Source organism: Typopeltis vanoorti, chromosome 1 (genome assembly GCF_054136105.1).
Source record: "Typopeltis vanoorti isolate ZY-2024b chromosome 1, IOZ_Tvanoo_1.0, whole genome shotgun sequence".
NCBI classification, from domain to species: domain Eukaryota; kingdom Metazoa; phylum Arthropoda; class Arachnida; order Uropygi; family Thelyphonidae; genus Typopeltis; species Typopeltis vanoorti.
The window spans coordinates 71,329,771-71,343,445 of NC_143549.1; the positions used below are offsets into that span (position 1 = coordinate 71,329,771).

Below are 13,675 nucleotides of genomic sequence, written 5' to 3' on the forward strand. Positions count from 1 at the left end.
TGGGTACTCGGCGTGACATCAGTAAAACCGAGAGGGGTGGAAGAAAACCAGCTGCACGAAGCTACCGACGGTACTTAATATTTTGGCCATCTTGGATTAACCGGCAGCGGTGCCATGGTTACCGGTGTTGTTATGTGTGCTGCATCCCGAGATTTGAGCTCGAGTACGAAAGGGAATTTGTTCCGCATAAACTCGGCTGGTGACGGGATGGGTTTCCTTCCCTCCCCCCTCTGGTGAGGGATTTATTTGGTCGTTTTCAAAAGAAACGTAATAACGCCGTGGCACACACACAGAGAGAGAGACGGAATACGAAGTTGGGTCACGTGTAATACGTAATAACCTCACACAAAGACAATGTTTTGGAAATAGCAGTGGTCTTATTGATGCAGAATGCTTTTAAAGAATCCTCCCAGAAACCTTTTCATTCTCTGGAATTCGAAACTTAATGCCCAAAGTCATTACATAGAGATAGACAGAAAGGAAAAGCCTTTTCTCTTTCTTTATATGAATGGCGGAGATGATGTCGGCGATTTATTAACGTCAAAAAGTGCATTTTTGAAAGGCGAAAACGCGTTTTAAAGAGATGGAAATAAAAGCAGTAATGTTTTTGGTCACCGGATGGTTCAACTCGTCATTACCGCTCTGTTTTAACATCCAAGAGTCTCTTTCTTACTTCTTTCATATCGAAAATGAAAAGCTGCATACACGACGAAGTGAATAAATACTGCAGTAACGCACACATAAGAGGTAAATATTAGAAGGTTAATGATGCGAACAGTTTCTCAGACCAGGCTTTAAATTTTGCGGGACTAAAGGTGGCACGTGAAAATGGCATTTCTAGTTGGATTTAAGTGTGACAAGCGCCGCTTTGAAACTGGTGCACCAGACCCCCAAATTTTGTCTTAAAGGTTCCAACTTTACAAATATACACTAATATTATTCCAGGTTCCTTAGCTCAATATGTAACGACGGTGGCTTTTGATTGGGAACAGGGAGGTTTTGCGAGACCTCGGGAAAAAGTTATGAGTGGGGGTCCCAAAATATTTGCACAAAAATAATTTTTTTATCGCAAAATCATATAATTTTATTAAACATAATTTACAAACATTAAATACATATAGTTATATATTGAAATATTTCCCATATCAATATGTCTCTGAAACATCAAAAATCCTATTATCAAATTTTCTTAGAAATTTGAAATTGTGGGGCCCCCTCCAAGCGCTAATCATCGGTCTGAGGCCTGAAAAGCCGACTTGTGAGCCGGTCCTAATTGGGAACCATGGATTCGCGTCCGTTCTGAGACACGAAGAATCATTTAAAGGTTTTTCAACAGAAAGTGAGTTAGCCGATCTCGTTTGGAGATATCGTGGCTCACACTCCGGGAACTCGGGCTTTCATGCCTAGCCTTCCAAACAACCCATTCTTTATAGCTCCGATCTAAAGGCAGATCTGCTATCACAATCTTAACTTTCTTAATATTCACTTCTTAGTTCCTTTCTCTCTATCTTAATACCAGAAGTCCTATAAATTGTGTTTATACGCTATCTTGGTATCCATATGATTGGTCCTTATTTGGGTGGTTCGTTTGCTGATGTTTTTTTTTTATTATTATTATTCTTCCAAAAAGCAAGGCTGAGTTAGTTTTAACAGTTTATCATCGAAAAAAAAAAAAATCCAAGGGAAATAACTGACAAGTTTAACGTACGAATTCCTCAAAAGTTGTCTACAGCACTTTAGCCACCTTCATTTAACATGACCGGTTTCGTCGTTTCATAAAGCCTGGGCCTATTTTGTAACAGAAGTGCATTATTTTAGTTACAGTAACGATGCAGAAGTGGACACTATGATTCGTTGGACAACCCCTCTTCCATTTGAAAGTAGAACGTATTATTTGATCTTTTGTTGTTGTTGTTATTGTTTTAAACTCTCTCTTTATGCTATTCAACACTTAGGCCTAATTTCTTAGCATTCCGAGTACAAACATAAATCGCATTACCACAACACGAATCAAAGCGTATCCTCGCTCCCGGCAGTCTCTGGTTAATTCTTGGTAACTTCGTTACGAGCAGTTCCACTTCGTAATTGCAAAACGTGCCATCCGGTTTCCAATTAATATTTCAGACCGATGTGGGTACAGTAATTAGAATACTTCAAGTTATTTACATGTTCTCTGACAAACTGTGGCAAGCAGCCTTTGAGGTAAATGAGATCTTATTCCCAACAGCGAGTTCGGGAAACTTCGGAAGCAGCTTTTAATGTAAAAATGGACGGATGTTTCGTACAGCTGGAAATTTGTGAGGATTGCATGAAGGGGGGGGGGGGGAATTGATAGATGATGTAGTTGGGGGGGATTATCTCGGATAAAAGAAAAAGAGATTAAAATGCTAATAGAGAAATTAGCTGTGGGAAGCAATCAGCTTAACGACTAGATATTCAGTACGGCATCCGCTATTTTTGCGTCGAGTTTGGAGAAGTGAAAACCTCAAATGGATCGACGAAGGATTAAAGTAATAACTTTTTAGTTCCTTCTAATGTGAAATTAAAACACATTAAATCACGACCAGTTATTTCCTTTTTCATTGGCATGTGCTGTACTTTCATTAACGTACTTATTTGCATATTAGTTCCTGAAACAAAATTAATGAAGGCAGAGTGTTCTTACAAAATACATTGGTTAATTTATTAATTGCACTTATTTAGTCCCTTACAAAAAGCTTGAAATGATGACTGACAAGATGAAATACAATGAAACACATTGTTTAAGTTATTGAAATACCTTCTATTTAATATGCGCACGCGAGTGATTGTTGTGAAAACTGTAGGCTTCGATGACGTCAAAACGCAGTAGACTAGATGGCCTAGTCAGTAAATTATTGTTGTCTTACTTGGAGATGTATTCTATTGCTGTGATGATTTTCTTTCTTTCCTTTTTTTTTTTTTTTTTTTTGGTTCGCTAACGATCGTGCTTTCCCCTCACCTTCTACGTTGTTAGAGGAAGCGGATGAGAGAGGAAATACAGAGGCAAAAAAAAAAAAAACGTTTTCTGAAAATAATTCTGTCCAGTCTTTTGAGTCAGCCTAGTAATGGGGGAAACGGTAAAGCATGCAATCTTTCCGCTGTGTAGAACGATAAGCTAAGCTTAAACGGCCTCCTATCTCCTTCCCTCGGGCTGGTCACTAGGGAGCAACAACTGCACGAAGTAGCGTTGAAAAGCGAAGTAACATCACAAAAGCTTGCCTGTCTGCTTGGCGATCTAATTGTGTAAGATGTGTAACAGTCGCAGACGAACCGAACCTCGACAGTCCGGGGGGGGGGGGGGGTTGTGACCCTTAAAGCTTTCTTCCGGCTCACCGATAGCGTCTTCGAGCAACACACACGACGGGGGAGGGAAATAAATTGCTTCACTTTACCGGCTAGAGATTTTTACCGAAGAGTGATTTCCATCCCGTTGCTTATTCCCCCCCCCCCCCGATCCTAGAAGGTTGTGTTGTTGTGCGCGCGCGTTAATCCAAGATGGTCTCATTCTCCCCTTGCAAAGATTAATGGCGGGTGATGCAGGGACTCCTTTTTATCTTCCCGACAATTGATGAGAGACGATGGCGGTTTTCACAGCTCAAGACGTTATTAAGTGAAAGACAGCGAAAACGGAAGAACACTCCGGGTTTTGGACCTAGAAGGAGGTTGACGAGGAATGCATCCTGTCATCGAGGCACGTTTTCAGATCGGAATGCAATCTTGAGATGAGCAGCAAGTCAGCGAACACTTCGCATCAACAGACATCGATCAGAAACACTCAACACCGCTAGCTTTTCTGAGTCCGGGATGATTGAGACAGAGCTGGGAGGATGTTACAAAAAAAAAAAAAAATCTTTCATTCAAAGAAATGTGCTGTATTCCGAGATGTCTTTTATATATTTGGATGCTCCCTGTGGGTTGAGTTATGCTAAGCCTACTTTATATCTTTCTGAATGAAGTTTTGCAATTCTGTGCTATTTTTCATTATTCGCATTTTAATTGTTAATTGTCCCTTATAATTCTTCGAACAATGAAACTGTAAATTTTCATTGTTGAAATACTCCATGAGATAATATATTTCTGTGGATTCTCTTCTTTGCTAAAAATGATTTTTTATTTTAGACAAAGTGCTATTTCAATGTTGCTTGAAATCAATAAGTTTAATCAAAATTCATCTTCGAATTCGAATCTAATGAAATGTTAGTAGAGTCAATGGAAACTTCTCGTGCAGTTATATTAGCTGATGTTTAAATCTTTAATATAGTTCTCTTGGTTTATTTATACAAGTCAGGAACCACGGTAACAAGGAATAATCATTTTCTCATAAAGTCCAAATAGAAAAACAAAATTAATACGTAAAAGGGGATGGTTTCCAGTATTTTTAGTTGGTTCTTCAGTCACGAACATGTCTACATACTTCCATCAACACTTATAAATCGTTTAAATGATTTTATTCAAATATACAAAAAGAATCTGCGACGTTTTTCTCAATATAGTTCAATTACTAAGTGATAGCAAAACATTTTCATACAACAATAAAAGTAATAATAATGGAAATAAAGTCTTTATACAAATTCTATATGCTCATAGATGGCGAGGCAATCGATTTAAAAAGTAGCTGAGCTTTCATCTAAAATTCGGGAAAATAAAATATAATCTTTTATCATCTTGAAGGCTGACTCTCATTTATTAGCTTTAATGTAGACAACATTATAATTAATATTTACGAGCGCATGATATTACTTTGTAGAATTCCTTACTAAAAATTGGCACGTACTATGTGTAGAATTCTTCTTTAATTTTTTTTTTTTCATTAAGCGATTAAAATAGATAGCATTTTTATAGGGTTGTGCTTGAAGTTTTATTAATTATAAGTAGCAACACTGTTGTTGTGATAGATGGTAAAATCCAATTTACTCGTCAAAATAATACGTTTGTATTAAATACCACGCGAGTGTATTTCTCTCTCCCTTTGAATACCACGAAGTCCAGACATGTGAATGTTCCAGAGGATTTCGTTTTTCGCTTATTGAAAAAAAATAAAAAAATAAAAAAAACGTAATCCGTCAGTATTTGCTCTTATTTTCTAAAGACGTCTTAGTGTCGCTTATCTGATGAGCGTGACACTATGAGGATGACGCACGCTCTCATTTTTCCAACACGCAAGCGCTTACACACACACACACACACACACACACACACACACACACACACACACAAATGAACCATACTTTCATGCCCGCATTTGAGAAGCCGAAATTTGGCTCCATGGACCGAAACCAACGTGCCGACGTCCGACAAAACAGAAAGGATGCATTTATTATGTTATTATTTCAAATAGTCGGAGTGCTTATCTGAGACGTTGCCAGCTTTCAAGTCGTTATAGTAAGCACTGAAGAATGGGAATCATTCATTTTCTTAACTCCCTGCTCATATTCCTGTCCGTCTGTACGTCTCTTATGGCAATAATGCGCACGCTACCTTCGCTCAGTCCCCAAATACCCCTACGGGTATAATAAGTTAATGTCAGAAAGCTATCTATGATATGTAACGTGACTGGCTGAGCAGTTCTTTCCTTCTCCTCTCCCTTCCACCCCCCCGTTCCCCCCTCCCCGGCACGGCGTTCCAAACGTCTGAATCAGACTGTCTCTCCCCCAACTAAATCTAACAGCGATGGAATAACTTCAATTTCTTAATCATAGCGCCGGAAGTCACGTGACGTCTCTTTGTTGCCATTGTTGGAGCTCTAACAGTATCACTGACGTCATCAACTTTTCGCTTTTTTTTTTTTTTTTTTTTTTTTTTTTTGGGGTGCGGTATCACGTTGCGTTATTATTTGAAAATGGACGCTTTAATTGAATAAAATCACAACTGGTAAACCTGAGCTCCTCTTATGAAGATAATTTTGTTTTCAGTGAAGATTTGTATTTTGTTCGTGTAGCCGTGTAGCAAATTATGGTTGGTTGCCTGAATTTGCGGTTCAATGACTGAACCATTATAGTACAAATAGAGTAGGATATTTTTGAAGAATCTGAGTCTATTAGTGATAACTTATGCATTACAATCTAATAATATTCTTCTGCATGATAATGATTGGTTCTCATATTACATGATGAAACATTTTTTTACATCAAAAACCTTTTTTAAGGAAAACAAATCTCTATGAGAGATTTGTTTTCCTTAAAAAAACAAATCTCTATGAGAGAGAGTAATCAGACCGCATATTCCTCAATCTCATAAAGAGATTCACCACAATCCTGGAATGGTCGCGAGGCACTCTTGACCTTAATTAAATATGAAACAATTTCGTCAGAGAAACGTATCTTTATTAATGTAAAGGAAATGTTTGTGACATTATGCACAACGGACACACGGGGACGTGCAAGCCATCCCAGGCAAGATAAGCACGCACGTATGCACACACACACACATCATATATATATATGTGTATATATATAAAACACAGACGCCAATTGCACACTTATATACATCCCTGTCTATGTACAGCTGCTCACACTGTGGTCACGGACAGCAGTCCAAAGGGTTTGTTCCCTCCTACGTTCTGTCCTCGGCTGCCGTGGACGAGCACCTCCTGAACAGTCGTGAAGTCGTCGAACACTGCTTTTCCCCTGCGTCGCATCATCTTCTTGTGAGACAGTTCCAGAATGTTGATTTCTTTCTTGTTCTGATTGGATCCTTCTTCGTTATCCTCGGCCTGTTCCTTAACGCTGGCCATCTTGTTTCTCATCAGCATTTCTTTCCTCTTCCTGTCGCGCGCTCGCTCTAGATGCCTTTTTCTCTCTTCTTTGGTCCAGTAGCGTCCCACTTTCAGTTCGCTCACGGTATCGTCGTCGGTGGTGACCCCGCATCGCTCTTCCATGATCTTCATGGCTCGGGCTTTGAGCAGCTTGTTCCTGACCGGCCGACGGGTGATGTACCGTGTGCCGTCAGCCCGTCTCTTCACTTTCCACTCCATCTTCATCTCTTCGTCCTCCCGTACGGTGCTCAGGGTCAAAGGACCTGCGAAATAGTTACTTCCACCATAAGTTCCTGACGTTTTCTGGGCCATGCGTTGTACAAACCCCTTCGTGTGAACTCCCTGAGGAGTCGGGATGTGCGGTTTATTCTTAGTGTCCTTTCGTTTCTGGCTGGTGATCGCTTGCCGAAACATTTGCTGCTGAAGCCAAATCGTGTGCTGGAGATTCGCCTGGTTGGTGTACATCGTGGCGCAAGGGTAAAAGGTCACGTAATTTTTGTTCTTCTCCTGCACTAGCGTCTCCCTACTTCGTCCGAGAGTAGACGAGTCCTTATCGCTGTGACTTTTAGTAGAGGCCTTTTTGTTACAAGTGTTGGCTTTGGTTGGTGTAGGCGGAAGCGCTGGAGAATATTTGATCGGAGTGCCCGGAGGAACAGGAGTGTATTTGTTCGACTCCTTGTCGCTTTGGATGATGTCCCGACAGCACTTCTTGCAGCTCTCGCAGCTAAAAATGCTTGCTACGTCCGACTCGTGCAACTGCGTGCCTTTATCTTCCATCCTCGGAGACACAAGCGACATGACGGATCCGTAGATCTCGCCGTTGCGAGCGGGAAGAGCGGTCAGTTCTAGAGTCAGTGGAATGCTGCCAGAACTGTCGGCAGTGTTGTAGGCGCTGGAACTGTCTCGGTCACTGAGACTGCGGTCTAAGTTTATCTGTCTACGACTGAGCATCATGCTGTTCACCCACCGTTCCACAGATTCCTTCTTGTCGAAGGAGTCGCCACTGTCGTTCGCAGGGAACTTGCTGGCCTTCCGTAGATCTGCGAGGTTGACGTACACGTGGTCCAGCTGCACCCTTATCCTCTGCTGCTCTTCCAAATGCCGATTCACCAGCGACTCGCACTCCAACTGGATGTTTTCCATCTCTTTGTTGAGTAGCGCCATCTCGCGGTCAAGACTAGTGTCGGATCGAAAGCGATTCAGAGGTCCGTTACTTTTGACATTAGTGCTGCCATCTACATGACACAGCTCTTCTTCTAGCCTGATAATCTCCTGCTGAAGCAGCTTGTCCCCTTCTTCAACAGAACTGTCACTGTCTTTACACGAACCCACTTCTCTCCTACGGCTCACTTCGCTGTTCGCATCGCCACACACGGAACCCACATCTCCACCTTCAGGTTCGGAGCTCTCGTCGTTTTTCGTGCTCTCATCTGTACGTCCAACACCGCTGTCTTTCTCGTGATGGTTGGACGCATTTTCGGTGGTCCCGGTGTCCGTAGTGACGTCATCGTCTTCTGGTTCTTCCTGCAGGAAGGAAAGAAACGTTAGCAGTACATAACAGAAAACACACGCAAAGAATCCTACTGTACTGAATACGAATTACTCTCGGAGCACATTAACAATGGTAACTATTGATATTAGTTACATACGAAAATAAGATCAATTAAAATCATTCATAATATCTAATGAAGTGACACGCGCAAGTTACGTTTGTCATCCCGACGACAACAATAATCTGCTCATCGCATAATTTAAGCTCCGTTACATAATGAGATCGCGCTCGTGACAGATAGATTGATCTCAATGCTCTAAACAGATGCTCTGAAGGAAGACAAATCCTTCAGCTGAATGTAATGACAGTTTCTCTTCAGAGCATTACAGTAATGACTTTAAATAGCCAGTCTGGGCTTGGGTTATTTGGTTAATGTCTGCTTAATGTATGTGACATGCCATAAATGAAGGAGAAACCAAAGAAATACGAAGAAACAATAAACTCGAATTTTATAAAATGTACCTTCAAAAGACATGTTTCGATGTGGCATTTACTCTCCTTCCAACTTTAACGCCCAAGTAATCTTGGATAAATGCAATATCCAAGATTACTTGGAGACGTCCTTTTGAAGCACCAAGATAATTTGAGTAAAATTGAAGTAACTTTAAAATTTAACGTAATCTGATACTTTTGTTTATGAAAAAGTTTGGAATCAAAGTTTTCTTTTATAAAATTAACGAAGTAATGCGACACAGTTGTCATTCTTACTAGTTAAACCAAAGAATAGGAATTTCAAATTTTTTGAAATATCTTAGTAAAGATTTGCTTCCTGGAGAAAAATCTGCCACATTATGTGACAAAAACAAGTCACACACACACATTATATGGTGGTGATATCTTGCAGGATGTTGTACGTATTTTGACCTCTGTTGATTCCCAAATACAAATGAACAGTTTTTCTTTCTCAGCCCTCCTTTGACTAGTTCTGTTTACCTGGAATACTCTTGTTATATCATTGAACAGTTATTGTTTGTGGGCAACCACCTACGATTTACGTCTAATTGTATCACCTGCTCTTCAGTGATCTACAGTAATCACGTGACATTCAAAATTTCTTAAATCTCTGCTTTTATCCATTCTTCTTTCGAAGTTATCTTCAAACATTACAAGGTGTTTCTCTTTTGTGAACTGCGATAAATATCTGCATATAATGTTACGCAAGAGAACAATCACTTTCGTTTGGTTGGAAATAGGGTCTAATATACACTATCTATCAATAATTGTCGGGACATCCCTGTTATTTGAAGTTATGGAACATTTCAGGTTTGTTAATAACATAAAAACTAGTGTACGGATAATAGGAAGCAGTTCGTCATCGTAGCAGTTGACATCGTAACAAGGTGATATGGCAACCCAACGGACTTCAGTGACTTCGAGAGAGGTATCATCATCATAGATTCTCACATTGGTGGCATGTCCATACGTGCTGTTGCCGCTCATCTAGAGCATCCAAAATCAAAGGTTGGCGGTTTGACCAACAAATGGAGACGTTCTGGCATCACTAGTGCAGGAAAACACCCAGAACGGCTGCCAAAAATGACTGACAAGGACGGGAGGGTGTGAAAACCGGCTACAATCGGTACAGTGCATCAGTGATTAGTTCCAGAGCGCCAGTAACACTATGGTGAGCGCTAATACTGTACGAAAATAACTCCATTTACTGAGTTTTCCACGGAAGAGCAGCGGCACAGAAGCCAAACATCAAAACAACGAACAAGGCAGCTCGTCTGGCCTGGTGGAAAGAGTGAATGGTTCCATGAAGGCAGCTCAATACCTTGATATTCTGAATAATTAGATGCTGCCTACACTGTGGAGTTTTTATGGAAAGGACCTGTGTTAGTATCAAGACGACAATGCCCCATGCTACAAACCTGCAGCTGTTATGGAATAGTATGAAGAGACGGGTATTAAACGACTGCCCTGGCCTATGCAGAATCCTGACCTCAATCCCATCGAATACCTGTGGGACGACTTGGAGCGGCGATTGAGGTCCAGAGCAGCACGTCCTCGATCTGTCGCTGAACTCAGTGCTACTTTGATGGAGGAATGGAGATAAATTGCACTTGCTGTCTGCCGCATATTGGTGGAAAGCCTCCCTCAAAGGATGCAGGAGGTGATCAAAGCCAAAAGTGGACATACCCGATATTAGGGTTCGCCTGCCGGTATCAATTGCAAATTGCTAAAGTGTGAGGACAGACAACTATTGCTGGATAGTGCATGCTCCAACAATAAAGGTAGGTTCAGTATACCATCATATAAAAATATATTAATATTTTTATACAGTTTAATTAGTGTTTTTATTCACACTCGATTAAAAGCGGGGATCCAGTAATGTTCATGAAAACAGTCCTCATATCCGAATACTGCCATCGACCTCTTTCCGGATAATCCCGCAGTCTTGTTGCCGGAAGTAGGTTCATAAGCGTTCATATGAATTTCAAGTATAAGAAACACCAGATAAGAGAAATTGGGAAAAATTCTGAAGAAATAGCGAATAATGACATCAGAATGAAAAATGAAACCATTAAAAAACTAAGTATTTCGTTCTTTCATTTATGTTTTTTATTTTTAAAGTTTTATTTTAATCTTATTTTTAAGTTGAAAGTTTCAGTTTTGGGTTTGCTTTAACTTGGAGATGGTGAGAAAATTTTTATTCCATCGTGTTTGATTATTGATAATTTACTCAACATTAAACACTAGAGGTGAATGAAGTTTCTGGACTGAGATTTTGTGCTTTGCATAAAGTTTCTCCGTTAGATGTAGGAAGAGTAGAATCTGCGGAGTTATTTAACGTTTGTTGCAATGTCTCAGCTTTAATTAATGAGAAGTAATATCACGTAGCATGGGTTTGTGTCTCTAGATTTTCGCTGCATCAAAAATGGCGTATTTCAAAGAGCAACACGATACGTCAGAGTCTACTCCATCATCGTTACATTTTCCGAAAGTGCTTCATATTTCGGAGAGAAAAACAATGAGTAGAATTCGAATGTTCCGTTAATTTTTCGAAGTTTTAAAAAACTGGAGTGTTCTGTGATGACTTAAGCTGTGGATAGTCATCGATGAGCAAAATGAGTAAAATTTCGAATTAGATTCAAGGAGGTTGTCCATGAAAACAAACACATCACCATCCGCGAATTAGCTGATTCGTTGGGAATATTATTTGGACCTTTCCAAAGCAGTAAGAAAGTAAATGCCTTTATCATAGAGAAAGAAATTGTCACGAAAAAATTTATTTAGTTATTTTCTTTACCTAACATCCAACCAAACATCGGAATAATAAACGCAGCTGAGTTGATAATTTTAAGTATTAAAAATTTTATCTTAAAAGTATAAGATCTCAACTGACCAGCAGTACTCCGTATTCTTGGCATAGAGCAAGATCAGATGGAGAATCCTCCAGCAAGTAATCTTCTAGCTGAAAGAGAATAGAAACAGACCACCTCAATAACCGTAATGAGACAATTTTTCATGACTGTTTGACATGAAAATATTTGTATAAATAATAGAGGAAGATGACGTGGAAAAGAAAATTATAAGACGATTAACACAGTTATTTTCTTTTAATTTTATCATCTTAAGAATTTATATAACTTAAATACGATTGTCTTTAATAGTTAAAGATGATCATAAGACAGTTATTTTGGTAAAGCAGTTTGTAATCATTTAAAGAAAAAATTGGAAGAAAAACTTTCTTTTCCAGAATATCATTTTTTTTTTTTAACGAACAAAAAGATACTTCGGGAAACTTACCGGCAGTTGTGGGCGTGCCACCAACAGTGTAAAATCAGAGCGATTCTCTGAAAAAAGAGCGATAGCCTGGTCTCTATTATGCACTTCTATGCCATTGATCTGAAGAGGAAAGAAAATAATAAATGAGGCAATCAGACAGTAATTAAAATTCAGAAAGAACTCGTATCTTTTAAAAAAATGCATATTAAAATTCAAAATCTGATTAGTATAGTGGTTATGATCAGATGGCGTGACAATCGACATAACTTTCGATTAGTTGAATAAATATGTTTTTTTTTTATTCGTATAATGAAAACACCACCAGTGCACGAAATTAAAATTAATATCTATCAGAATGTATCTAACAAACGTTATCTCGTTGGATAGACACATTCCCGTTCAATGAATATAAAGTAAAGTAAAAGAAATCTGCAGTTCCAAATGAAATTTGCTTCCAGTTAGTTTATCTATGTTAAGCCTATTTTTTTTTTCTTTTATCGACATATTACACACGAACATGAGCTAATCATCTTACCTGGAGCAACTGGTCTCCTTCCTGTATTGTCCCCTCTTTAGCTGCTGCACTTTCGGGTTCAATCTGCAACGTATAATATAGAATTATTATATAATATAGAAATAATAATAAGAATTATTATTTAGTGCTTAAATATTGCAATTTCACCAAATCAATCTATCTTAAAGGATGTTTCCAGTAATTCTATTTAGTCTTTAGCAACTATACCCAAGTTAGATTTTTTTAAAAGAGAAAAAAATATATAATGCATTTCGTTTGATAGAATATATCTAGTGAAATCTTCAAGAGACCATAAGAGATTAAGAGAGGATAGTCTCAGTTACACACTCACTATATAGATGTCTTGGAGGTCTGCTGCCAAATGTATTTGGCAGCAGACCAAGTTAGCTTAAATTTGACAGAAGTGTTTTTATACACTTAGATCAGTGTGTGTGTGTGTGTGTGTGTGGTAATCAGCTTCTGAGGGTCCTAAGTGATGTTTTGACGTTGCATTCAGAATTATTTCATTTGTATTGAGTTCAGTGATAAATATGTTAAGTTTGTTGGGTTTACTTATTTGCAGGAAGTCGCAAAATTCGATATCAAGGACAAGAATATCGCGGATATTAGAACAGCAAAAGGTTCTTTTACAACATATGCATTTTGAAAATCTGATGCTAGGCATTCATTTGAAAATAAACCTTTAAAACCACACAGAGACGCACTATTTAAATAATGAATTACGGATAAAAACAGAGCAACCTTACCTCGCTTATAAAGATGTCTGTGTCCGCTTCTTCGGGAGCTCCATAGCATAATGTTAGGCCTAACTTTTCGTTGTTGCTGCTTCGGTGGAGGGTTATTTCCTAGATAAAGACAAGGAATACTAATTGAAGACGCTCTGGACGTTCAGGGATACAATTACATGCATTGAACAGAGAAAGAAGAATGAAATAGAAAAAGGGAAGAAACAAAAGAAGAGAAAAAAGAAAAATAAGACATAGATAGTAAGAAAAATGGAGAATGGTGGGAAGTTGAGGGAGGGTTCGATGCAAATTCTTCGTAGTAAAATCGGGAAGTGATGTGCATCGGTAGAAACACAGAA

General features: G+C 39.0%; 1 protein-coding gene across 1 annotated transcript in view; it reads right to left on the bottom strand.

Annotated features, from left to right (window-relative positions):
• Positions 1-6,322: 6,322 nt before the first annotated feature.
• LOC150110079 (E3 ubiquitin-protein ligase PDZRN3-like) overlaps positions 6,323-13,675 on the bottom strand; it is a 44,388-nt gene continuing 37,035 nt past the window's right edge. The window contains exons 4-8 of the mRNA XM_090391197.1: positions 13,338-13,436; positions 12,592-12,654; positions 12,078-12,176; positions 11,674-11,742; positions 6,323-8,299 (exon numbers count right to left, since the gene is read on the bottom strand). Coding sequence (XP_090247323.1) covers positions 6,530-8,299; positions 11,674-11,742; positions 12,078-12,176; positions 12,592-12,654; positions 13,338-13,436 — 2,100 coding nt within the window. The 3' untranslated portion in view covers positions 6,323-6,529. The remainder of the gene's footprint in view (positions 8,300-11,673; positions 11,743-12,077; positions 12,177-12,591; positions 12,655-13,337; positions 13,437-13,675) is intronic.